This window comes from Xyrauchen texanus, chromosome 37 (genome assembly GCF_025860055.1).
Source record: "Xyrauchen texanus isolate HMW12.3.18 chromosome 37, RBS_HiC_50CHRs, whole genome shotgun sequence".
Lineage (NCBI taxonomy): Eukaryota > Metazoa > Chordata > Actinopteri > Cypriniformes > Catostomidae > Xyrauchen > Xyrauchen texanus.
This window is the reverse complement of record NC_068312.1, coordinates 30,895,306-30,922,464: the sequence shown is the minus strand read 5'-3', so window position 1 is coordinate 30,922,464 and position 27,159 is coordinate 30,895,306. Positions and strand designations below refer to the sequence as shown.

At 38.5% G+C, this 27,159-nt stretch overlaps 1 protein-coding gene across 1 annotated transcript in view; it reads left to right on the top strand.

The window, feature by feature from the left end:
- Positions 1 to 27,159, top strand: part of LOC127630869 (voltage-dependent R-type calcium channel subunit alpha-1E) — a 165,098-nt gene that overhangs the window by 103,884 nt on the left and 34,055 nt on the right. Inside the window, exons 5-23 of the mRNA XM_052108708.1 lie at positions 22 to 125; positions 488 to 646; positions 2,991 to 3,181; positions 4,579 to 4,682; positions 5,227 to 5,342; positions 6,466 to 6,519; positions 7,937 to 8,026; positions 9,056 to 9,265; positions 9,864 to 9,976; positions 11,197 to 11,309; positions 11,452 to 11,583; positions 14,091 to 14,160; positions 14,473 to 14,590; positions 15,239 to 15,306; positions 15,393 to 15,484; positions 22,668 to 23,486; positions 24,039 to 24,304; positions 25,091 to 25,202; positions 25,306 to 25,435. Coding sequence (XP_051964668.1) covers positions 22 to 125; positions 488 to 646; positions 2,991 to 3,181; positions 4,579 to 4,682; positions 5,227 to 5,342; positions 6,466 to 6,519; positions 7,937 to 8,026; positions 9,056 to 9,265; positions 9,864 to 9,976; positions 11,197 to 11,309; positions 11,452 to 11,583; positions 14,091 to 14,160; positions 14,473 to 14,590; positions 15,239 to 15,306; positions 15,393 to 15,484; positions 22,668 to 23,486; positions 24,039 to 24,304; positions 25,091 to 25,202; positions 25,306 to 25,435 — 3,061 coding nt within the window. The remainder of the gene's footprint in view (positions 1 to 21; positions 126 to 487; positions 647 to 2,990; positions 3,182 to 4,578; positions 4,683 to 5,226; positions 5,343 to 6,465; positions 6,520 to 7,936; positions 8,027 to 9,055; positions 9,266 to 9,863; positions 9,977 to 11,196; positions 11,310 to 11,451; positions 11,584 to 14,090; positions 14,161 to 14,472; positions 14,591 to 15,238; positions 15,307 to 15,392; positions 15,485 to 22,667; positions 23,487 to 24,038; positions 24,305 to 25,090; positions 25,203 to 25,305; positions 25,436 to 27,159) is intronic.

The following is a 27,159-nucleotide window of genomic DNA, read 5'->3' as shown; positions in this document are numbered from 1 at the left end:
TTGTTTCTATTTTCTTTACAGGATTCTGGCTACAGCAGGAGCCCACATGAATATTTCATTAGACCTGCGCACACTGAGAGCTGTGCGAGTACTACGGCCCCTCAAACTGGTTTCAGGAATTCCTAGTATGTTTATGTATCCATATGAAAAAGTTGAAAATGTATTGTGTTATTTCATTGAAGTGAAGAACTATTACACTATATACAGTCCAATAAATCTTGTTTACAATAATCAGAATTTTTCAATTGTCCAGCCATGACTAAATTTCTACTCCACATCCCTGTATATTAAATATCAAATATTGTCTGAATGGCTCTGATTTTGCAATTTCATGGCAGCATTTCTTATTCTGTGAAGAAAAGAAAAGTCAAGTTACTTTGAAATGTTTGCCTGCTTGGGACGCGCTGTTGTTAGATATGCATGTGGTTGTTATTACGATAGTCGCAGGTAATAAATAGAATATTTGTGTGTCTGTGTTTATTATCAGGTCTACAAATAGTTCTTAAATCTATAATGAAGGCAATGGTGCCACTGCTACAGATTGGTCTGCTGCTGTTTTTTGCCATTCTCATGTTTGCCATCATCGGACTGGAGTTCTACAGTGGGAAACTCCACAGCCACTGTGAAGCTGAACGTAACATCAGTGGTAAGAAATTGCACACACTCTAAGTTATATTTAGAACATCTTTGTGAGTTAATTGTAAAATCACAGTGAAAGTATAAGAAAGTATCTGCAAGAAAATACTACAAATATGATTTCTTTCTCAGTATTGTCTTGTTTTTCAGTAGAAACATTTAAACATTCATAAACCAGATACATTAACTTGAAAAGAAAACGTCTTGGTTACTGTCGTAACCTCAGTTCCCTGATGGAGGGAACAAGACGTTGTATCGATGTAGTGACACTAGGGATCGCTCTTGGGAGCCCCAAACACCTCTGATTTTTGAGAAAAGGCGAATGAGAATTGCAGAGTTGAATTTGCATTCCACTCCCCCGGACATACAGGTATAAAAGGAGCTGATTCAGGTTTTGCGCTGGGAAGCCGAGACAGGTTCCGGCCATTTCAGCGGGTAGTTCAGCATTGTGGCAAGAGTGACACAATGTCATGTTCCCTCCTACTAGCGCACGTACTGGGCCTGGCTTCGAATTCCTTCACTGAATTCACCTGCAGTAGGGCTAAGTCTCGTGAACTTGCATGGGGGAAAAGTACATTTTCTCAGTCTTTGATCCAGTGGGCAAGTCTCTGTTTGGAGACAGTGTTCCCTTTCTGCTGCACCCAAAGCAGACAAAGAGCTGCTCAGAGCATCTAAAGCTCTGTGTGCGGTCCATGTAGGTATGCAAAGCTCGCACCGGACACAACAACGACAAGGTTGGGTCTACCTCCTCCCAGGGCAGAGCTTGCAGGTTCACCTCCTGGTCCCTAAAAGGGGTTGTGGGAACCTTGTGCACATAACCTGTTCGGGGTCTCAAGACCACTTGAGAGTACACCTGAACGAATTCCAGGCAGGTGTCATTGCCAGTGAATGCCTGCAGGTCCCCAACCCTCTTGATGGATGTGAGCGCAGTCATGGACTAGAGAGCCTTTAACTCAACTGACTCTAGAGGCTCAAACGGGGCTCTCTGCAGCCTCCTAATGCCTTCCCCAGGAACTTCCATCAACCGTGTCATGGTGTGCCGCTTTAGCAGTTCAAGTTGGAGGGGGACAGCCGCACCTTCAGCCTCTCCTGCAGGAAGGAAAGCACCGACCCAACAGCACCTCTCTGGGGTCTTCACCTCGGGAGAACACCAACTCACGAACAAACACCACTTAAAGGCATACAGCTGCCTCGCAGAGGAAGCCCTGGCCTGAGTGATCGTGTCTACCACCGCTGGTGGTAGGCCACTTAGGTCTTCCGCATCCCGTCAGGGGGCCAGATTTGGAGATTCCATAGGTCTGGGCGTGGCCAGATAGTGTCTCATTCCTGAGAGAGGAGGTCCTCCTTCAGGGAAACTTGCCAGGGAGGGGCTGTAGCGTGAGCTCTGAGAACCACCAGGAAGACCTGTTTTCGTCCTCCCTGACCTTGCACAATGTCTGTGCAAACAGGCTCACTGGGGGAACGCATACTTGCGCAGCCCCCGAGGCCAGCTGTGTACCAGCATGTCTGTGCCGAGGGGAGCCTCGGCCAGGGAGTACCAGAGTAGGCAGTGGGAGGATTCCCGGTGAGCAAACATGTCTACCTGTGCTTTGCCGAATCAACTCCAAATCAGCTGGACCACCTCGGGGTGGAGTCTCCACTCTCCCCTGAGTGTGACCTGCTGTGAAAGTGAGTCCGCTCCGTGGTTGAGGTCACCTGGGATGGTGTGTTAAAAAGACGCTCTCCGTCAGTGCACACTCTTTTAGAGAAAATAATCTTTTAGAATGTATACTCTTTTAGCTGTCGAAGTGCCCAGGGGCGTACTCGTGCATGAGGGGGAGAAACCGCTGCAATGCGCCGTATATCCAACAGCATACAAATCGCAAGGTGGATGGAATAGCAGTGGAACTCAGTGATTCAACACCACTCAGCTCCGAAGAAAAAATCTGAATGAATGGTTGTGAGCCAGCTCCTTTTATACCTGTATGTCCGGGGGAGTGGCATGCAAATTATCAAGTATTATTCAAGATATCAAGTATTATTTTAAGATAAATTAGACCAAACTTTGTGGTTTATGCTTTTATTTCAAGAGTAAAAATATGATTGTATGTTTTCACAAAAAATAACTATTTGCAAATCGGTTAGGAACAATAAACATTATTCAAATGGGAAACAAATTTAATATTCTAACCCAATGTCAAATAGTTTTTAGCATACAGATCACCACATTTTGTGATATTTCTTAATTTATTTTTCTTCTCAGTTAAATGCATCTTGTTTTAAGGATATTATATTACAAAATGAGACAAAAACAATGCATAAGAAAATTATTTTGTGGAAAGTCATTTTATCAGGGTCTCTGTCTTCTTCTGCAGACAATGAGACAGTGGACTCATCTGATTCTGAATACCCATGTGGGGTCAGAAAGTGTCCAAAGAAATATAAATGCTCTGACAACTGGACCGGACCCAACGATGGCATCACCCAGTTTGATAACATCCTGTTTTCTGTCCTTACCGTCTTCCAGTGCATCACCATGGAAGGCTGGACAACCGTACTCTATAACGTGAGTTTCTGTATCAGCTCACTGTCTTGAGGGCAGCAGGTCTAGCAGTACACTTTTTGAAGACTGAAAAAGTCAAAGAAATTCATTAGTCAAAAGGTGTGGCTTCCCTGCTTTTAAAGTGCTTTAATTTTTTTATAGATCTGATTATAATTTGTCTGCTACATCAAAACAAAGCACAGATCATTCAAATTAGTTTACAGTAATGCATTTATTTCCTGAAGGAAAAACATCCAGATCAACCAGGGTCATCAATGTCAGTTCTGTTTTAGGTCCATTTTTTGCTGTCATGCATGTTGATGTGAGTCATGAGGACCCAGTAAGAGTTGTTTTTCACACTCATCCATGGTCCAGGGAACTCCCTCTCAGCTGGTCGATGATACTGCCTGCCCACACAATGTTCACAGCCTTTACATGGCAGAGAAGCACCCCACTGACTTGTCACCAGCCGGTTTACAAGGGCGGGTTTAGTTTCTTTTAAACAGACGATTAAAAAATTCAGATGAACCATTGAAACTTGATTCAGAATCACAACAACCTCTACACATTTGGATGTACTATGTCTCGTTTTCAGACACTCCTGCAACCTGGGGATTTAGTAGATGTTGAACTACTTACAAATGTTACATAGTTTATAAATACTACAAAGAAGGACTGTAAAATAATAATTTTCTAATTCCATACAATCTTCACTTGAATAACCAATATCAATTGTTAAAATCTCAAGATCTGTGCCTTTTTCAGTGGATATGTAAAGATTTTCAATAAAGATAAAAAAGTATCTGAATTTAATTATTTAGGCCCCTTTCGTTTGTGTTAAAGATTAATATTTATTAATGTACCAATGTTCCACCAACATTTAAGAATTTTTCATATCTAAGTAAAATGGATTTTGTTACTGAAATATCCCCCAAAAAAATCTATTTCATTCGTAAATTGTAATGACACTGAATCTAAACCTTGTGTATCCAAATTAAATCAAACACTGTGTCCTAACCAGACACAATGTGATTAGATTCCACCAAAAAATTATTTTTCTGTCCACTGTTAACGCAAAATTGCTGTGTGACATGGCAAATTTACAGCCAGTCAGAATATATTTAACGTTTAACGTTTTAATTTTGTACAAATAAAAGTACAATTCAATATTACCTGGCGCAACATTGGAGAAATGTAAACCAAGCGATCAACATTACTTTTTATTGCTTATTGCTTTATTGCATTGCATCTGGTTAGGACAGTTTAATCTATAAATCAGTGCTGATACTTAGACCTACTGCAAAATAATACCTTTATGTAGCCTATGATTTGCTTTATTTTCAATTACAGACACACTACAGTTACCCTATGTTAGTAATAATGCTTAAGAAATATGTACTTCCTTTTTTGTGTTTATACAGACCAACGATGCCTTAGGCCCTACATGGAATTGGCTCTACTTCATCCCTTTAATAATAATTGGCTCTTTCTTTGTGTTGAATCTGGTATTAGGAGTCCTGTCAGGGTGAGTACTATTTGCCAGTGTGGTCTCTAACGTAAATTGACACTACATCTAACCTGATGTCTGAGCCGGCTGAGGGTAATGAGTTTTTATCAGAGGTTAATGTGAAATCTTTATCTTTAGAGACAATGGGTGGATTAAGTTACTACACACTCACTTACCTTGTCGCTGTCTCAATCCACAGATTCTACACATCTCTCGTTTTATTTTCTCTCTTTGTCCATTGACTCTTCACATACTTCTGCACACTAAAAGTATATATTTCACTTGTGACAGCAAAGTATATACTTCTGAGTATGTAGACATATGCCAGTATTATGGTATAATGTCATGTGATAAAAAATAAAAGCAAATCCAAGTTGGTTCACTTCTCGATCCCGATCTTTAATAGTATTTAGGACAGTTACTATGCAAATTGAATTGCAGCCCTATCTCACTCTGCCTTTCATTCTTTCACTCTGCAGGTGAAACAGTTGATAAATTAAATGCGTTCTCATCCCTGTGGCCCCTCTCTGTGTGGGTAATTGTTTGTTGTTGGATCCTGTAGGGAGTTTGCTAAAGAGAGAGAGAGAGTTGAGAACCGAAGAGCCTTCATGAAACTCAGGAGACAGCAGCAGATCGAGAGGGAGCTGAATGGGTATCGGGCCTGGATCGACCGTGCAGGTACTCCTACATACAACAGGGGCATCTGTCACAAATACACCATGCAAAACAAACAAAATAAATCAAATCTGTCAAAACACACTGCTGTGGCACAGCGTCGCCCCATTTTCCAACAGAACAAAAGTGCAATCAGTATTTTTGTGTTTCTCTGTAAAAAATATCAAATATCCTTTAAACAAGATATTTTTGGAGAAATAAAATTGTATAAGATAATAAGACTTTAAGAGAGAAAAATGTTTAGTTTTTCTAACACCATGGCAAATAGCTTTTCTTGCTTTATGCACAAATGTTACCAATTTCAGTGAGTTTGAATGCTTAAACAAGAAACAAAATCTATTTGCTATTTCCAACCCGATCTCATGAAAAGTCATACATAATTTACGAGTTGGCTATTTCGTATGATCGCGCATGACGTTGCTCGCATAAACTCGTACGACTTCCTGGATGTGTTATGCAGAGTGCAGGCTGGGGAGATAAACTGGCCTGGGATTTTAAATGGCAACTGGCCCAATACGCATATTGCGGCGCTGTTTTGTTTTCCACTATGCATAATGCAGTGCCTTATTTTAGCTTATCGCAGCCTATTTGGCACATTTCACGGCCGACCCACTGGCCCGCTTGGTTCTCCCGATGGCCAGTCCACCCTGATCGGCCCCAAAGTGCGTCGGTCCACCGGGAAAATGCCCGGTATGCCAGATTACAAGTCCAGCCCTGGCGGAGTGTGAGTTTCATGCATGAGGCGTTAAGGACATACTTATTAATATTATGCCCTAAGCCAAACCCCTTATCTAAACATAACCAATCAGTAGTAGTGTGTTAACATGATAGGAAGCTGTTGTGTGTGACAGAAGCAAGTTATTTTCATGTATTAGATGGAAATGATGTCCAGAAATCAAATGAGAGCAGTTGCACAATATCATACAAATTAGCCAAAGTTAGAAAAATCCTGACTATTTCGCCATGAAAGTATGTTGGTTATTTCAGTATTTTTGGTGAAAAATAAAAGACAAAAACTAGAAAATAATTTAATTGCATTGAACATCATTCAGTATATCAGCCTCTCTTTGCTGTTGTAAATCTTTATGTAACTTGTCAAAATTTGATTACGATTTTGTTTTTTCAGAGGAGGTTATGCTTGCCGAGGAGAGCAAGAATTCTGGACCATCTGCATTAGATGGTGAGATGATTGACCTCTGTTGTTTCTCTGCTTTTCCCACACATATTGTGGGATGCGTGTGTATATTTTTAATGAGGCAAGGGTTAAGGTTGTGTATATTTTTAACCTTCTAGTAAATATGCACTCTCTCTCTGTTCCAGATTTCATCATTTATTCAGTAGTCTTTTCTTGTGTATTTCACATTATTTATATACATTATATATTCAATAGACAGATGTCATAATAAACAGAACATGATCTCAGTGTGCATCTGTGAAGCGATAACCTTCCGTATAACACCCAAACCCAGTACAAGGAGACAGGTTTTCTCAAACAAGGGTTTTATTAAATGTTGATTGATTGACAGCTTCCCAGAGGCCATCTAAATGGAAAACAGGCAGTGACCATGGTGAAATCACATTGATATGTCACTGCTATGTGCAGTTCTCATATAAGTCTACTAGGGCTGCACAATATGCAGGACGAATTTGATATGCAATAAGTTGTTGGAAAATGTGATATGCGATACGATAAGTTTATTAGAATAAAAAAAAACATCTATCCCAGAGATCACAAATATAGTTGTCTTTTGTTCCAAACTGCATATAGACTGCATTTAAAATGTACTGTTTTACCATTAGCTATGTAGCAGATATTCAAATTCGTCTTTTATTTTTTTGTAAAAAGTATATGAAAATCAAGTTAATTTCACCATATTGTCGGATATCTTAAAATAATCTGTGACATACATTTTTGTATTTTATTTTTACACTGTAATTCATATCCATATCAGTTTCAAAATTAGTTCATTCAATTTGGGACTTTTATTTTGAAAAATTATGAATGAATTCTGGTCTAATTATTATTCTGAGTGAAAGCACTGGACAGTGCTGATTAAAGTTACATATGCACTAATTTTGACACACTCCATCATTCGAGTCAGCGCCTATGCACATTGAATGCACACACACACCAAGCGACAATTGCATGCCCAGTCTTTTCTCTGGGATCTGTGTCACCTTGAACGTTACAGTATTAAAATAATTCCGTTATTGCAAATCCTTGCAAAATGAATATCGCAATATGTACATTTGTGGTATTTCGATAAATTTGATATATCATGCAGCCCTAAAGTCTACGATCATCATAGATGATTGACTTAAAAAAAACTGGCCACAGAATGCAAACAATCGTTAGGAGGTCAGGAGAGACTGAGATCTAACTGTGGACCTTGGATATGAGGTTTGACATTTGTGGGTATCTGGGTTGCTCTAACAAGGGCTTGAATCAGAGACAGTTAAGCAGAGACGGATCACTGGTATTACAATGAAAAGTAGAAATTGGAATGCCCAATGTGAGAGCGTGGTCACTCAATTCTATTCAGTTTGTTGATGTATTTCATTTAGAATAATAAGAGAATTGATGTATCTGTTCTCAGTGCTGAAAAGGGCCACCACCATAAAAAGAAGAGGGGTAGATGATGGCCGGAAAGCTCCAGAAGAGCAGTATGCAGACATCTCATCTATAGGTTAGTTGCTTCTTCTAGCAGCCCACCTTCATGTCCTTTGAAACCTGTTTAGATGAAGCATTGACCCTGAAGGCAGTTCAGATTTACTCACATGGATTTACTGTAAATGCAAATGTACAAAATCACATGGAGCTGAAATCATCCTAAATACAGAGCTGAAAGGCAGTGAACCTCAGCTTTCCTCATAGGTGATATCAGATGAGAACTTGCATTCAGGAAGTATGTGAGTGGATGAAAATAAACATAGTCCATGTCACAATTAACCCCAGAATCACAAATAAGAGATTTTTTGTAATTCTATTGTCATTGATGTTATACAGTATTTTGTATGCATAATTGTTGTCACAATGCAAATGTCACAATGCAAAAAGTCTTATATTTAAATTTACATTTATTCATTTGTCAGATGCTTTTATCTAAGTGACTTACAAAAGAGGAAAACATTAGTGAAGGAGACAGTGGTACGAAAAGTGCCATGCTACAAAGTTTCAATAGCATCAGAATAGTATTCAAAAACAGATTAAGTGCAACAAGAATTTTTTTTCTTTTTTTGTGACTGTATAAGTGCTCATGGAAAAGATGTGTTTTAAGTCATTTTTTGAAGACAGAGAGCGAGTCAGCTTCACGGATGGAGTTGGGAATGTCATTCCACCAACATGGTATGATGAAACTGAAAGTCCGGGAAAGTGTTTTGGTGCCTTTTTGTGTTGGTACAACAAGGTGGCGTTCCTTAGCTGCAGGCTTCTGGTAGGTGTGTAGCTGTGCAGAAATGATTTTAGGTATGCTGGAGCAGACCTAGTGACTGTTTTGTATGCCAGCATCAGAGCCTTGAATTTAATACGTGCATAAACCAGCAGCCATGGAGAGAGACAAAGAGTGGTGTAACACTTAATGATCTTAAAACATGTTTTTTTTCTTTTGGAGTGAAATACGGCCAGGGCATGTTTCTGATCAGTTTCTTGAGATGTTCCCTTTAACAGCTGTTTCAAGTTGTTTTGCTTTCCTATAAATATTTATTTTGTTCATCAGGGATGCCTTTGAACAGAGCCAGCATACGCAGCACTAAAAGAGGACCAACTTCCTATTTCCGTCGGAAGGAACGCATGCTGCGTATCTCCGTTCGCCGTATGGTGAAGACTCACACCTTCTACTGGATTGTTCTGAGTCTGGTGGCCCTCAACACTCTCTGTGTTGCCATCGTACATCACAAACAGCCTCCATGGCTGTCTAGCCTCCTCTGTAAGACCATGAGCAAAATTATCATTTATTTTCTTTAAATACTTTCGCTGTTGGAGTGATGATGCACTGTAAATATTATTTTCTTACTATTTTTGTCTTGTTTTCCAGTAAACATATCTAAACATCCTTGAAAAAAGATACATTTGCTTGAGAACTATTTCAGCGCAAAAACCTGCATCTTATTCACTAACCACCTGCAATCTAGTTTATTCAGGTGCAATCAGCACTGCATCATGAGTATTTAAATTAAGTCATTATTATTCCTTTCCACACAAACACTCCTCCTTTTTATGTAAATTAAGCTTATTAGACATTGTGCTAAATTCCCTAAAAGTGCCCAGCACAATGTGTACAGCTTTCACCTGGCAGTAAAATTAATTTTATTTAAAAGAGATGGTTGTGCACATTTTCAATCATATCAGCAATAATTAATCAAAAAAGATACAGTATATAAGTAAATATATACATACTGTATATATATATATGTATAACAATTTTCCTGGAAAAAAGACAAAAATACTGAATATGAAAATTATATTTTGCAGCGTTAATGATCAGCAGGCTAATGTAACATTCAAGCTGTTCCTTTCTGCTGCAGACTATGCAGAGTTTCTGTTTCTGGGCTTATTTCTCACTGAGATGTTTCTAAAGACGTATGGACTGGGTCCCAGACTCTATTTCCACTCCTCTTTCAACTGCTTTGATTGTGGAGTAAGTGCATTTACTGTTATCCTTTCCATAATCCTCTTTGAAATGAAGATAGTCCAACAGGGCAACTGTCAAGAAAGATCAAGGTGGTGACTCCAAAAATAAAAGCAAATGTATTTATTTATTTTATCATGAAAGATAAAAGACATGCAAAGAAATAAGTGGAGATGGAACTGGAGATATTATTTTATCTTTTTTAAATTATGCCCTGACACTCCAGGCAGCATGAGCACGTCTCTAATACTATATCAATTTGAGGATCCAGCTCTGAATATCAATATGTTGCTTTATGAATTTATAATTCAATTTTAGTTCTGGACTGTACCACTTACTATTTAATAATGCTGTTTAATGGTCTGAGTAGCTCTTAAAGCTGATTTATGTAATTTTTTCAGTGGTAAAATTCTCGTATCCCAGCTTAATATGCAGAGTTCATTAAGTGACTCTGCAACCCATCACCACATTGACTCTGTGGCACTATCAAATCATTGCTCTGTTTGTTTGAATGTCCCAGCCAGACTAATACAGCAACACTGACTCAACCAATTACATGAGTTTGGTGCCAATCAGTGTGTATACTGTAACTAATGGATGATGAGTTTTCTGGAATTTTTTGAAAACAGCTACTATTTCTGCAATTCAGTTTAGGTAAAATTGTGGCACAGGAATTACACACTTAAGTATCGCTTTAAGTATCTGAAAATATTTAGCTAAAAGCCATCTTGAACTAACCCAATAGCAAGAATGCTATGTATAGGCCTCAAGCTGATACTGCCATAAAGAAACGAGGCTAGAAGGAAATGATGAAATAACAGACTGAGTGTATGTACAGGTAAGTAGAGCAATAAAGTAAACTGTAGAAAACTCCTGATCCTTTTTAAAACTTAGTTGTGTTGGTAAATACAGCCATAGCACATTGCTGTTGTTTGCCAATCTCACTGAAAATGAATGACTTACGGTTGCTTTTACACTGTAGATCATTGCTTATGTGAATGCCCCTTAATCTCCCTATTATTTAGGATGCAAAAATAGAGTATGAAATAGAAATGAGCATTTTAACAGCATGTTCAGGCATCATCGGTGTGTTCAAACATATGAACCCCCCTATGATGCCCAAAAATGCTACTCAAGTAGACAGCTTATTATGCTTAGAAGCAAAGCCAAGATGTAAGTCTTTAAGATAACAAAATCTAATCAAGCCTATATATGTGAATTTCTTCCAGGTGATAGTGGGCAGCATATTTGAGGTGCTCTGGGGGTTCTTTAGACCAGGTACATCTTTTGGGATCAGCGTTCTGCGTGCCTTGCGGTTGTTGAGAATCTTCAAGATCACCAAGTAAGTGCAAGCCCGCCTGGAATAGCAGCCCCCTGGGTTTGTTTCATATGCTATAATCCATTTACTGACCTGTAATGCTTTTACACAATTTCTGGATGTCCCTGTGCTGAACTCAGAGATGTTGTATTTATGTGCCGTTAAGGTACTGGGCGTCACTGAGAAACTTGGTTGTGTCTCTCATGAACTCCATGAAGTCCATTCTCAGTTTGCTCTTCTTGCTTTTCCTCTTCATTTTGGTCTTTGCCCTTCTGGGCATGCAGCTCTTTGGTGGAAGGTAATGTATATCTTATTAATCTCAACACAAGCAATGCCTGACATAGTGGACAATTTTGTGGACCATATGAGATGCAATGTATTTATTTTTACTCTAAAAAAAGGGGCATATCTTACTTCATTATTTAATGTTTTCCCCCTAAATTTCACTGTTAATGTTAGTAATTTTGTCTCTCTGAGCTCTATAATTTGACTTTCTCTGCTGCTTAAGACTTCTATGTAAATATTCCCTTGCATGTGAAATGAGAAACAGCATTCCAGCTCTAGAGTTATTATAGTTTTGAAAATGTTACTAGTTTTATTTTGGTTTGGTTTTCAATTTCTGTTTAATTTTTGTTTGTTTTAATGTTGCATACTTTAACATTAAAAGTTTGTTAATATATGGTATTTGTTAACATTATTTAACGCAGCGGCTTGAGGCTGTTATGCATCAACAAGAACTTAATGGGATGCCCTTAAATGTTGGGGCCTCACCACAACAGACACATCCAGTGTAGTCAGCATCATTGATTATAATGGGTTTTGTTGTTTTTGACGCAACGTGATGTACCGTTCTCCTCTGGAGTAGACAGTGTGTAGCACCAATCTCATAATTTTTTGTTTAAAAAGATGGCTACAACTCTGATCGTTCTTGGCGGCCTGCTGACGGGCAGGTGGTGCCGCCTTCCTGCGGGAGGATCTTCTTCTCAGAGGCTGGCATACATGCTCCGATGTTGGGGGAGCCAGGGCCGATGCCGCAGAAGGACGGCCCTGGCGAGTGGCAGATGGGGCACGGGTCTTCGGAAGCATGTAGGTGGCTGAGTTGCGCCATGGCAGGATGTTTTGATTGCCTCCGTCTGCTTCTTCACCTTTGAGAACTGATGGGCGAAGTCCTCAACAGTGTCGTGAAGGAGCCCCCCTTGGGAGATGGGCGCATCAAGAAAGCGGACCTTCTCGGCATCACGCATCTCTGCAAGGTTGAGCCACAGGTGTCACTCTTGGACCACCAAGGTGGACATCGTCCGGCCCAGGGTGCACACTTTCGTCACCCGTAGAGGGAGGACGGTTGCGATGCGCAGTTCCTGCATGAGTACTGGGTTGGTCCTACCCTCTTGCAGATCTTTAAGCACCTTGGCCTGGACCTCCAGGATAGCCATGGTGTGCAGGATGGAGGAGGCCTGACCTGCGGCATTGTAAGCCTCTGCCACTAATGACGAAGATAACTTACACGTATTGGAAGGGAGCCATGGTCAGTTCCTCTAGGTGGCTGCGCCCTGCGGGCATAAATGCACCACCACAGCGCACTGTACCTGGGGAAGCTCAACATATCCCTTAGCCACTCTACTGTCGAGGGTAGTCAGGGTGGACGAGCCCGCAAAGCGTGTATGGGCAGAGAGTATTTAAAGTGTGCCTTCCATGACTTCGTGAGCTCATCGTGCACTTCCGGGAAGAAGGGCACCGGGGCAGGGTGCAGCCGTGAGTCGCGGTGGCTCTCTGCTTCACGATGAAGGTAGAGAGCCGCGACTGCAACACAGTGAGAACATGACCCCCTCCACAAAAGCTGGCTCGGCGTGCTGGTGACCCAAGCACTCGAGACAGATTTCGTGGCCATCCGGTGGGGAGAGATAACAGCCACACCATCTTTGTGCAAGAGAAAATATGCTCGTTTGAATATAATCTTTTTACACCTGTAGACTCAGCCGAATAGCCCAGGGGAAGCACAACACTCGACTGTGCATGGGTGCACCGTAATTCCAGCAACAAATAGCGAGGTGACACACATGTGACGTAAAGCGAATACACATGTGGGCTTGGCTCTGAAGAACAAGTCTGAATGAGTGGTGGATGCTATCTCCTTGCAAATTCCACACGCCAATTTTCATTGGCCTTTTCTGAATTAAGCAAAGGTGATTGCGGCTCTCAAGAGGGAACCTCTAGTGTCACTACATCGACACAATGTCGAGTGAGTGACAGACAGGGAACTAATTCTACAGGGAGTGCACCAAGTTTTAAAGGTTCTAGTTGTTCATAGATTTCCTGCTTCTTACTTAATTAGTAACAACTAATTATTTTGTTTTATTCACATTAATCTCAAGTGCACTCAACCGACACCAGTTCTGGAGGGAATTTACATGATACATTACATGTATGAATTAAAGTGAATGAAACAAAATAATACTCTTGTGGAAGTGATCTGGTGATTGCGATTTCTAATGGTGACAAAGAATTGTGTATGGCTGGCTTGCCACATGCAATAACACAATAAAATCATCAGTCAACTGATTCACTTTTGACTCAACAACAAAGTGTATCAATCCACCAGACCACTGGCAATAAATTTCATGCTAAAATGCAATACTTGGAGTGAAACCATAACTCTATGTGACAGGTGTTCAAAAGCAAAAGCAGATTGATCAGGTTCTCCATTCAGTGAAAAGCAAATCATGTATTATTCAGGAACCTGGTTAGACTCATATTCAATAAATTGGCTTGCACACAGATGTCACATTTTCTTTTTTCTCTCCACAGGTTTATTTTTGAAGACTACACACCCACTAATTTTGACACTTTTCCAGCAGCTATCATGACAGTGTTTCAAGTAAGACTTAAACCAGTTATTGTCTGAGTATAATGTATGACTCAATATATGTCAGTATATGGCTAAGATGACAGACAGCTAATTAATTATGCAAAATATATGCATGTATTGCATTAATTTTGATTCAGATAGAAAATTAGGACTAGAGCACAGTATTACTATTGAATATGCCTGTTTGTCACAAATCGGACCCTATGCCTTCTAGTTCTTAATTAGGTAGTAAATACAAGAAATTGCAGTAGTGCAGCACAAAAAAAAAAAATTATATACCCTGAAATGTAAATAATAGTAATAAATTCACATTCCTTGTAGATTCTCACTGGTGAGGACTGGAATGAAGTCATGTACAATGGCATACGGTCTCAAGGTGGTGTCAAGTCAGGGATGTGGTCGTCTGTCTACTTCATTGTCCTGACTCTGTTTGGAAATTGTATCCTTAATGATTTTAAGGAATGTCTCAAATCATTTTTTATTTTTTTGTTAAAAAAAATCTATTCATATTCTTTAAAGCTTCACATAAGTTACCTATTATTATTATTATTATTATTTTAAATAACAAAAAAAATTGTTTTGTGGCTTTTAGTCCATGTGTATTGGGTTTGAGACCATTTAAATGATAGTGTAATCCTAAACATTGCCAAAATTCTCTTTTAGCAGATATTTTCATTGAAAATTGACAACATTTCTCTTCCAGGAATGCAGACCAATAAAATATGTATAATGCAAAATGTAAATAATGCTTACACTCTGGGCCTTATTAAAATTGTCATCCAAAAGTACTCTCTGGAATGAGAATGTCTTCTTCCCCTAGTATGTAGCACATCATAGTTCATGGCTGTGATGTAAACTAAAGGCTTTTGCCAATAAAAAAGGAGCCAACTGATACATCCAGCCCCAACTTTCTATTTCAATTGGAAATCTTTATATTAGAAAAGAAAACTGCTCTGTGTCTTGGCATTTCCAAGCTCTCTTTTGGATTATTAATATGCTTAGTTGATTTATTTCTTCTTAGTTTACAGTGTGTGATTGTTGCTGCATAGTGCTTGTTTTGAGTCAAAGTCCTTGACAAAATTGTCAGATACACTTCTCAATGTCTTCTTAGCTATCGCTGTCGACAACTTGGCCAATGCCCAGGAGCTTACAAAGGTATATCCAGCTCAAAGTTATTTAAATCTCACAAACTAAAAGTTAAGTAATGCAATTGAATGATACATAGCCTTGCTATTCCAAAGGATGAGGAGGAGGAAGAGGCTGCATTCAATCAGAAACATGCTCTGCAGAAAGCCAAAGCAATTGGGCCCATGTCCTCGTTTATGTCCTCAGAGTAAGTAAACCAAGTACATCCTCGCCTGTTATGTTCGTTCTATCACAGAGATGCTAACTAATACTACTAACAGCAGTCTCTTGTCTGTAAGTTTTATTTTAGGCTGGATTCAAATGTTTTGGAGAAATCAAAATTGGCATGGTTGCCAACCTATACCTGTAGGAATTTCAAGCTTTAATATCTGTCCAAATTGACCTAGGTGCACAAGCATTTTTGTAAGGTTGCCACAGTATTTAAATACTTGGTGAAGTCTTTGGTTCTTTAGATATTTCTTTCATTCTATTCCCTTGAAGTCAAGAAGTGGATGTCATGTGTACCATAAACAATGACTCAAAATAAGCTGCACAAAATTGGTTTGATTTAATGGCCTGCAGATTTTAGCTGAAAGACAACAACTAGCATTTCAACTTGGAGGCTTTTAAAGCTATTTAAAAAAAAGACAGATCAAGACAATTACTTGGCAAACAAAATTGTTAAAATGTGCTAACCAGCATTGTGGGTTATACACAATGTCCTCGTTGATATATTGCATTGTGATTTTGGGAGGCCCTTTATTCTTAAAGCACGATAAGATGCTTCAAAATCAACACCAAGTTGTCATAGCAACCGGCAGGCTTCCCAGCCTACTCAGGGATGAGTCTATTATGTTGTCATAGAGACAGCTTTGTTGCCATTAAAAGGAGAATATTTAATGCCTTTACATCGGTCAGCCTGGATTTACATATATTATTTTTGGTAAGAACAGTGGAGTGCCATCTAGCTCGCCTTATATGTGCTGTAAGCAATTTTTTTTTTCATGGAAAAGTATGCAAAACATGTTCCTACTCTCTAAATGATATTAATGAAATAAGTGTCCTGAGATATCTCACCAGTCTCTGTGACAGTTGTAGACTTTGTAAACAAACAAAAAACCTAAACAAAATGGGTCTGCGAGCTGTGAACATTGACGCTTTTCACCAGTCAATAATTTTGCTCGTTCTAATAGTGGTTGTATTTGAAGTGGATTATTGAGGCTATGATTCATAATGTTTGTTATTTGGGGGCACTACTGTGCTGCTTTTGAATTTGACAGCTACAGCAAAAAACAATGCTACTCTTTTGCTCGGTTTTGGTCTCAAAATTATCTGTGGAGGGCAGGGTTTTGGAATGAGGGGACTGGCTAATTCAGTGGCTCATGTGATCGCCTCTGAACGCTAAAATCTTACAGCACCTTTAATCTCAAAACATAAGAGAGAATCCGTAACCTAATGGCTAAAAATATGAATCATATGTTTTCCATTATCTGAGTTTTACTTAAAAGCATACACTGATGCACCTTCCTATATTTTTGGGAATTTAAAGGGATAGTTCAACCTAAAATGAAAATTCCATCCTTGTTTGCTCACCCTCATGTTGTTCCAAACTTGTTGTTGTGATGACTTCATATCCTACATGGAACACAAAAAGAGATATTAGAAAATGAGTTACCATTTATTTTCATTGCATCTTTTTACCAAATAATGAAAGTGACTAAAAGTGACCAAACATTCTGCCTAACTTCCTTCATGTTCTAAATAAGACAATCATACTGGTTTGGAACAGCATGTGGGTGAGTACATGATGACAGAATTTTCATTTTTGGATCAACCATCCCTTTAACACTGCATGGATGTGATGCAAGATACCTGGAATTGAGCATGTGCAAGTTTGGGATGACAGTCTAGTGTGTTTTTGGTGTGACAGTCCACTCACCTTTACATCTCTTGATTGATCATAGATGGTTTGGAAGCTCATGTTGGCCCATTTTTGATTCTCTTTTTCCTTGACATAGCATAATGCAGATACGTACATACTGCGGTCACTGTAGAACTTTGTGATTTTTGTACGATGATTTGAGTGCACATGCAAATAACCTGTTTCATGCTGGAGGGGAAATATGGAGGTCTATGGATCCAGTCGCAGCATGTTCTGTTGCCATAAAGGAAAATAAATATTTTTAGTAAGCTGAGCCAAAATGAAGTTGTCAGTCAAGAAATGTAAAAGGTTTTCAAAATTTGACAAGTGTCTTTATGCCCTATACAGTGTTTATTTTCTTATTTATTTATTTATTTTGGATATGCTCACAATTTACAATACCTAATAACCTAATTAGGTTACAGTACCTAATAAGAGGCTATGTCATTATAGAGAAATTAATAAATGCATCATTCACTCACCCTCATGTTGTTCCAGACTCGTATGACTCTCTTTCTTCGTTGAAACACAAAATAATAATGAATAATTAATTATTATTATTTTGTGCAATTTCAATTAATGGGGAATGGAGCTATAAAACTTCAAAAAGGACATAAAAACAAAAAAATATTTTTTAATCTTGACAAATCTAGCTCTCCATTCAGATGTTCTTATCAATGTCCCAATCGTGGAAAAAATCTTTCAGACTGGTTTTGTTCAACCGGATCAAATGATTAATTTAAAACATCCAAATCAACAGAATTATTCTTTCATGAATTTCACATGGCTACTTCTGTCATGAACACCCCAAGGAAATCTAGGGGGATGTCAAGATTTTCAGTGAATAACAACTTAAATATCAGTCTTTTTCTAATGTAAAGTTATCAGATGACTTCAGCTGATGGCACATGATTTATATGGAACACTTTTATGATATTATGATTCTGTTACATCGTTTTTAAAAGCTGAATAGCTCTAGTCTACATTGATTGCAGTTGCATGGAAAAGAGCGGCCAGCACATTTTTCTAAATTTATTCTGGGCTATAATTACATAGCAAAAAAAAAAATCTAATTTGACTGAAATCCATTTAGATATTTGTTGTGTAAAAATGCCATCCATCCATCGTCAACCGCTTATCCTGTGTACAGGGTCGCGGGGGGCTGGAGCCTATCCCAGCTAACATTGGGCGAAAGGCGGGGGACACCCTGGACAGGTCACCAGTCCATCACAGGGCCACACATAGACAGACATACACTCACACTCACCTCCACATCCACATCCACACCTAGGGCAATTTTTTTTTTTGGAGACACCAATTAACCTAGCCTGCATGTCTTTTGGATGGTGGGAGGAAGCCGGAGTACCCGGAGAGAACCCATGCAGACACGGGGAGAACATGCAAACTCCACACAGAAAGGCCGGGGCAACCAGGGTTTGAACCACGACCTTTTTGCTGTGAGGCGACAGTGCTAACCGCTGCACCACCGTGGTTTAAAATCTGATTAAAATACTATTTTGAAAGTGTTTCAGTCTGAACAGTCAGATCGGATTTCATGTTGGGGTTTTTTTCATAATTCGTTGTGCCTCGTGTGTTGTTACGTCAGGTTTTGTTACAAGAAGCCATATAGTGTGTTCCAATGAATGATGCCTTCATAGGGCACTTTTAAATAAAACATATTTTAAAATGAATGTTTTATTGCACCTTACAGCCCTCTGAAACTGTCACAAACTGTCAGAATCTTTGAGAATTTTTCCACTAAGGATGTGAAACAAAGCCTTCAATATGGTACGTTTCACTACCTCCAAAATTAGAGGACAATAGGCATCCCATACGGGACATCATATCTTTGGCCAAAATATGGGATGTACCAGCTAAAGCAGGAGAGTTGTCAACCCTAGCAGCAACAAACGTTGCAAATGCCACCTTTCTCATGTTTTAAGCCATTGTCTGTGATTAATATATTCTTATTTGGTGACTCCCCTCGTGAAAAACATAATCATGGCAAAATATCAATTGCCAAAGTCTCACGCATGGTGAACCTACACAAGATGCATCCTTACTATGACAACTAATGTGGATGTGCTAGCAAATACAACTGCAGTCTAAACAGAACAATTCTGAAATGGCTACAAATAACTTGCAGTTTGTACAGTCAGACTCAAAAAATATGATTTGAGAAGAAATCTGATTTTCCCAGCAGTGTGAACAAAGCCCTTTTGTTTTCCATGGAAGAGACGAAGTCATACGGGTTTAAAATGAGTGATTCAATAATTCAGAAATTGTATTTATTTGGGTACAAATGTATTTAATACATGCCTGCAGGACAAATACTGAAATCAAACCCCAGAAAATATGTTTTATATGAGGCACTGCAGACCATGCCGTTGTCAGAACACCTTGGGATGATGTGAATACCACAGGGTCTCTTCTCTACTGCATTTTGGGAGATAATGTGAGAGCCGGTCGCACTTTGTCAGTGAACTCAGACTGGAAATTGTGGCTTGTGGCATTTGGATCTTGCATGTTTACTTCAAAGTTAAACAAAAGAAGTTGCAGCATGTCCGAAACTGCTTGAAAACTCTGCATGTCTACAATTAGCATGACAGTTATGGGTGTCTTCCCTGAGAAATGTGACTTGTAGACTACAAAAGAAATGATTCAGGGTGCTTTCTCTTTCTCTAAAGATGTGTGCTTATGCATTTTGACTCCATTTATATATGTTTATATCTGTGCCATGTTTCTTACTGTCTTAACATTCCAAAAAATGTCCAAAGTACTGTATTTGTTGCTTCTGATGTAATATATCTACCATCATGTTGTCATGTGACGCTTTGCTGCTATGCTACACAGCCCAAAACGTTTTATACTATTGTTAATTACAGCATAAGTATAATGTAAAATGTCCCGACCAGGCGTGACACAATAAAACGACAAGCATTTCAAAATAACTTCCATGTTAATCAGACTTTTCTTCCTTACAAGATGCGACCGGGACTAGCAACTACATGGCATTTTGATAGTTGCTTGGATTCTGTTTCTGCTGGGTAGTCCCACACACTGTGAAATTGGTCCAAGATCCTGCTCCTCTACTGTGCATTAAACATCAAACATCTTCTGATTGGCTGTGATTGTATCACATAGCAATTGATTGTTGCTTGGAAAACCAGTAAATATCAGGGAATTTTAAACTATCCTAGGCCTAGAAAATTCATGGAAATTGTTAAAATCTTAAAAATCATGGATTTTATTTTTGGCAATATAATTTTATCTAGTTAGACTGTGCTCTGAAATATTTCATTGGCTCTATATTGCTCTTGTGTAGAGTAAAACATGCACGCAAGCCGTAGTGATGTCCAATTTGTTGGCAAATTATTCTTATGAGTCTGATCTTTTCAATGTATCTGTCAAACCCTTTCTCAAATGGTTTGAATTAAGTCTTAAATTATTTTTAAAAAGTCCTATCCGTTAATCACAAATGGATGGAAAGATTGTGGAAAAGTCATAGAAATCAATTGATCAAAAAGATTGGGAACCCTGTAATTAGGGCACGTGTTCATTGGCACGTAGAGTAACAAACCCCCTAAAAATATGTTTGTCTAAATTTTAGTCCTTGATTTTTTTGGGCTGTGATGCTTGGCTTGTTTTGTCTCTGTTCTCGAAAGCACTAATGTCTTGTTTTCAACCAATTGCTCATTGATTACACGGACCACACAAGAGTACAAGTGCCAGTAAGTAATAGTCTGTTTATTCCAATTTTAACATTCTGCACTGCCTAATTTTCCTATCTCTGTGAAGTTTTCTGTTCTGCCATCTTTATCTTAAGTCTGATTTCACATTTTTAAATGTAATCTTTGGTTGGCATTTGATTTGTCAGTTTCCTACAATAATATTTCTTGCACTCGTTACAAGTTTTGCTGTTTTGTTTTTCACTTTGATGTCACAACTCTATCCAGTTTCCATCTCTGCTATCCTAACAAGCTGGACCATGAATTCCAGTCACAAAGAAACAGTCACAGAACTGAATTTCTGATCCTATCTACCAAATGTACTTGTTACAGATGCATACATTAATTATTAAGATATTGACCACAGATATTTAATTTTAATTGGTGCAAAAACTCACTTTAGGTAATTTCTACCCTGCTGAATGGACCTTTATACCTGGTTACCATCATGTTATGCTTTGTACTCTGGTCCCCAGCATGTGCTGCTTAACCAGTAAAATATCCTTGATCATCAAGCTTTTAACAACAGTGGATTCAATTCAATTCAGTTCATTTAATGGTCTAATCCAGTGGTCTCAACTGGTGGGTTGAGACAAAGAAATGGGTAAAAATGTTTGTTCTAATAAAGTCATTAACAGTGTGGAAAAATTAAAGCTAATGGTAAATAATAAAATGCAACTTACTATATTATCGTGTAAGGGTAGCACATTAATTAGGCATATCAACTCTTACAAGGGAGTTTGAAACACGTTCCATATCTTTTGTTGTTGATGTCAAAAGAAAATATGTTAAATGCAAGAGTGTTGGATTGTGACAACTACAGTTTTTTGTGTAGTAAATGATTGCCTGCTTACAGTATTAAACTGAAATTCAAGAGACATTTAGAAACCAAACGCTCAAATTATAAAGACAATGAACATCTAAAAAGTCATTTTTCATATTCAGTCTACTGTATAACATGTTAATATTGCATATTATTGGAAGTTAATGGCTTTAAAATAATTTGTAATTGTTAGATTTTTTAAGGAATATTCTGGATTCGAAACAGGTTAAAATCAATTGACAGCATTTGTGGCATAATGTTGATTAATGATGAAAAAAATATATATATATTTTTCCTTTAAAAAAGCAAAAATCAAGTGTACAGTGAGGCACTTACAGTGGAAGTAAATGCGGCCAATTTTTGGAGGGTTTAAAGGCAGAAATATGAAACTTAAAATTTTTGAAAAGCACTTAATTAATTATTCTGTTAAAAAAAATTTGAGCTGTAAAGTTTTTAAATTGTAATTTAACAGTCATTTTTGGTTTTGTTGACATTACATTGTTATGGAAATGAAGTTGTAAAATTGGATATATCTTTACACAGAAAAGGTTAGTTAGTAAATTGATCACACTAAAATCATCAATAAAACGAGGGGTAAGTCAAAATGAAATTTTGTGGTAATCAATATTATGCCACAAATTCTGTAGATTGAGCTTAACTTGTATTGAACCTGGAATATTCCTTTAATTACATTTTCCTTTACTTCTGTACAAAAAACAATGCAAAAAATGTTGGGTACCACTGGTCTAAGCTGGTCTTTTCAGTAGAGTAGAAAGGGTTTTGTTGTTTCACTGTTTACCAACGAAAATGTACATATTAATGATTTCTGTGTAATATTAAAAATGGTTATGGCATGACTGTTGAAATACATTGATTGTCATACTGGCTTATTGTGTGTCCTTTCTTTTATTCTTGTCAGGAGGAGGAGGAGGCCCTACCTGTATAGGAAGCGTGCAATTCACCGGAGCCGCGCGGCTTACTCCTTTGAGGATTCTGAGAGCATCGCTGATGCTCCTCCACTCAATGCCTCTAACTCTTTCATGTCCAGGAGAGAGAGGAGTAGAAGGTTGACCATGTCAGTCTGGGAGCAGAGGACCAGCCAGCTGCGGCGACACAGGCAGATGTCCAGCCGCGAGATCCTTTTCAGCAGCCCGAGCGAGGAGCAGGATGGACCACCCGACTGCCACCACCGGAAGCCTGGGATGTCCCCGTCTGACAGCAAGCATGGAGCCATTGAGTCCACAACAACCACCACCATGCTGGAGACCACCTTAGAGCCTCCCATGCCTATGGACATGCCCATGGATGAACAAGCTTTGTCCATCCCTATTCCGGAACCGCCTTTGGCTATTCCAATACCGGAGCCTCACATGCATGTGGACATATCCCTCCCTGAGCCTCCAGTAATGCTAAATCTACCCCTAACAGAGCCATCTGAATCAAAAACCTCAACAGAGGACACCAATAACCATTGCCCCAGACTGAAGGGGAATAGGCGACAGCGAGCGGTGCGCAAGTACAGGCCTCCTGCGATGGGAGACATGCTGACCCCTGATATGGGGCCCAGGCCCAGACGGCCACGCCACCGCGATTCACAGCTAGACACTAGAGAAAAGGAAGCACAACAAGGAGATGGTGGTGTTGACAGCCGAGAACAGAGGCTCGAGAATGAGGGAGAAGAGAAGGAGTCAAAGAATGATGGAGAGATCAGTTCAGACAACAGAGTGATTGATCATAGGTGATGCAAAGCTATTTAATTATTTATTGTTTTTTTATGCACGTTGAAGAATATAGACAATTTAACAATTTAAGTAGGTGATGATTAGGAGATCATAAAGTTACAAGAAAAAGTTACAAAAAAATACAAATTTACACAATCATTTTTGTTTTTTTAAAGTAAAACACTACCAAAGGCTAGTTCACGTAGGCTTGCCATACTGCCATCTGACATGACTCTACACTACATTAGAGTGTCTCCCACTCCCACTCCCGTTTGTCCACAAAAAACACACACTTTGAACTTAAAGCTGAAGTGTGTAATTTGTACGCCACTAGCATCACCAAATGAAATTGCAAAAATAATGAATTTTTCAAACAGGTTTCCCGACAACTCACCCCGTCTTTCATGGTTGGACAAACAGATAATCCTGCCCCAAACACAATTTTACTGTGGCAGGCTGGTTATGATGCTTAAGAATTTGTTTGTTTGTTTGTTTTTGCATAGTGCACAAAATTCCTTGTTGAGAGTCTGGAGAGAGAAATACTGCCATTAACATCTCCCCTTCTACAGGCAGAACAAACCAGACTGCTCTGAATCCTCAGAGCCTAAACCACCCATCAATTCCCCCCGCAAAAACCAGCCCCAGGACTCAGAACCTGCAACACTACAGCTCACTGACAACACACCCCAGCAGTCCCCACAGGCCACTAAGAGTGCCGGTGAGACTGAAAATAACAACCACGGATCCTTGAACCAGGATAAGTCCTCCCTCAACACCAGCATCTTCATAGAAGTGACAGACACTCAGCCATCCATGGAGTTGACCTCGATAACGGGTTTGAAAATCCCTGCACCCCTGATAACCCCTCTGATAACACCAGTTTAGACCAGCATGCATTTCCACGCTCCTTCAGACAGTCTGAATGGGCCAGCAGAGCCATGCTGTTCACTAGCAAAAATTGTCAACCACCTTCACCATGAAGGCCATGCTGGTTGACCATTTTTGTTGGTGAACAGCATGGCTCTGCTACTCCAAGGTAATCTTGCATGTTAATTTAGTTTAAGGTGGTTTATGTGATTTTTTTTCTCTAGTGCAACAGATATTACTGAAGTAGTAAACAGCATAAACTGAGTCATGGGGCGGCCAGTCAGAAAACTAACCAATCACAAATGCTTTATATCTGTCAGTTATTTTGAGTGTTCAGTTTTGATGACAGAGGTGAGCGAGTGGTTCAAGTAAGCAAAATGATGCAAGTTAGCAAAATGTATGCAACTGCTTACAGCACATTTAAGCCTGCTTAAAATCCTCGAGGAAAAACCAGCACTCAAAAAACATGCATGCAGCTGTGCTGGTCTTTTCAGCAGGGAAACTGCAAAAATTATTTTAAAAGTTACTTAGGTTGTTTTAGTCGATTAGGATAAATAGCATAAGCTTTTTCGTATCTGGATACATTTTACACCTACAGTGCACAGTATCTTACACAGGTAGTGTGTTATGAGTTGCTTGTTAGTGAAATGTTAGTTAAATGTAATGGAGGTTGTAAGCCTGGTGATTCATACTGAGTTTATCATATAAATCCTATGAAGTCCTGCTTTTTAATACAAATACCTGTATTTTACAGGTAATAGCAAAGATGTGGAGGCCTCAAAGTCAGAGAAAGAAGAAGAGGAAACCCCAAATGCACCCAAAGGCCCTCCACCTGTCAGCATGTTAATTTTCAAACCCAACAACCCGTAAGTCTAGGCGTTTGTTGAGCCACAGCTGTATTCTATATTTTATAGATTTGTTTGCACTTCATCTGTCTGTCTTTCTCTCTCTTTCTCATCTCTTCCACAGGGTCCGCAGGGTCTGTCACTACATTGTCAATCTTCGCTATTTCGAGATGTCAATCCTTCTTGTGATTGCCGCCAGTAGCATTGCCTTGGCTGCCGAAGACCCCGTCAACACAAATTCAGAAAGGAACAAAGTAAGAATATCCCTCCACCTGTCAGTCTTCAATTTACAGTATTTGTGGATTCAGCGACCATTTGCAAAACATTTGTTAATTGAAAATCAAACCTCACATAAAAATATTATTTCTATTTTTAAATACTAATTATATTATTATTTATTTAGCATAAACATTCATGTATATCTTAAGCTTCATAGGTGAAAATGTTTATTTTTTTAAGGATTTTTTTTTTCTAGGTTGTTGGGGCATTTTATATAACTATAACAGTAACACTTTACAATAAGGTTCCATTTGCTAACATTAGTTAACAACATAAGTCAACATGAACTAACAGTGAACAATACTTTTACAGCATTTATTAATCTTAGTTACTGTTAATTAAAATATATACTAATACATTTGTAAACATTAGTTAATGTACTATGAACTAACATGAACTAACAATAAAAAAAATATTTTATTAACTAACATTAACAAAGATTATTACATTATGTAAAAAATATATTGTTAATTGTTAGTTCATGTTAACTGATGTTGTTAACTAATGTTAGCAAATGGAACCTTATTGTAAAGTGTTACCACTATCAAACTTTATAAGTTGTTAAATGATTGATTATTATCTATGATTCTAGTTAAATAAATAATAAAAGCATGGCTCTATAATAATGTTATATGGCTTAAATTAAACATTTTAATCCTAGAAATGATAACGTCTCGGTTACTAATGTAACCTCCGTTCCCTGATGGAGGAAACGAAAAGTTGTGTCGATGAGTTGAAACTAGAGGATGTGTAGCATCACTCCTTTTATACCCATATGTCCGGGAGAGTGGCATGCAAAGTCCACACGCCAATTCTCATTGGCCTTCTCTCAAGATCAGAGATGTCTGGGCTCCACAGGAGTGACCCTTAGTGTCAACTCATCGACACAACGTCAAGTGAGTGACAGACAGGGAACTTTAAATTTAATAGAGGTATCAGCATTAGTATTGATATCAGTGATATTGGCCTTGAGAATACTTGGTATCGGATAAAAAAGAAAATAAGTCAGTAGTTCTCGAACATTCTAAAGTACACTTGCATTAATATTTTATTAATTGCATCTAAAGAACCTTACGCAATGCCCACACTAACACGTTTTTGTTTGAAAATGCATTGATTTCTCTACGTTTACGCCTCTTTTACACACTAGAACCCTGTTTTCCTCCAGCTAAATAGAGACTTTTGAAAATACTCTCCAAAACAACTTACATTGCTAAACCTAAAAGCTGAGTTTTCAAACTGATTGGTGTGGACGTGGCCTTTGAAACAACGTTTAGTATCTTCACATGGATTTTGTTACCCGTTGCATTCATAATAATATTCTCAAAAGGTGAATATTGCATAATAATGAACACTTATTCTACACATTACGATAATGACACAATCTTATGTCAAACACTCACATCACAATTTGCGTTTTTTCTTTTAACATTAATATGTACTCCTCAGATTCACAAATTATGTAATTTCACTACAAATGCAACATCTATTCTATTCACTACAAATGCATCATCTATCCTTTATTCTGCAATATGCAGAATAAAGGAGAAGGGTCATTTATATCTTTCTGATTATGTGATATTTTTTATTTTTTTGGCAACAAATCCAACAGAAAGCCAATACAATCAGGATCCAGGTGTGTTTGAGTTCCATTGGTCCCGATGATGTTCCCTGAGGGTCATGAAGTGTTTGGAATTGT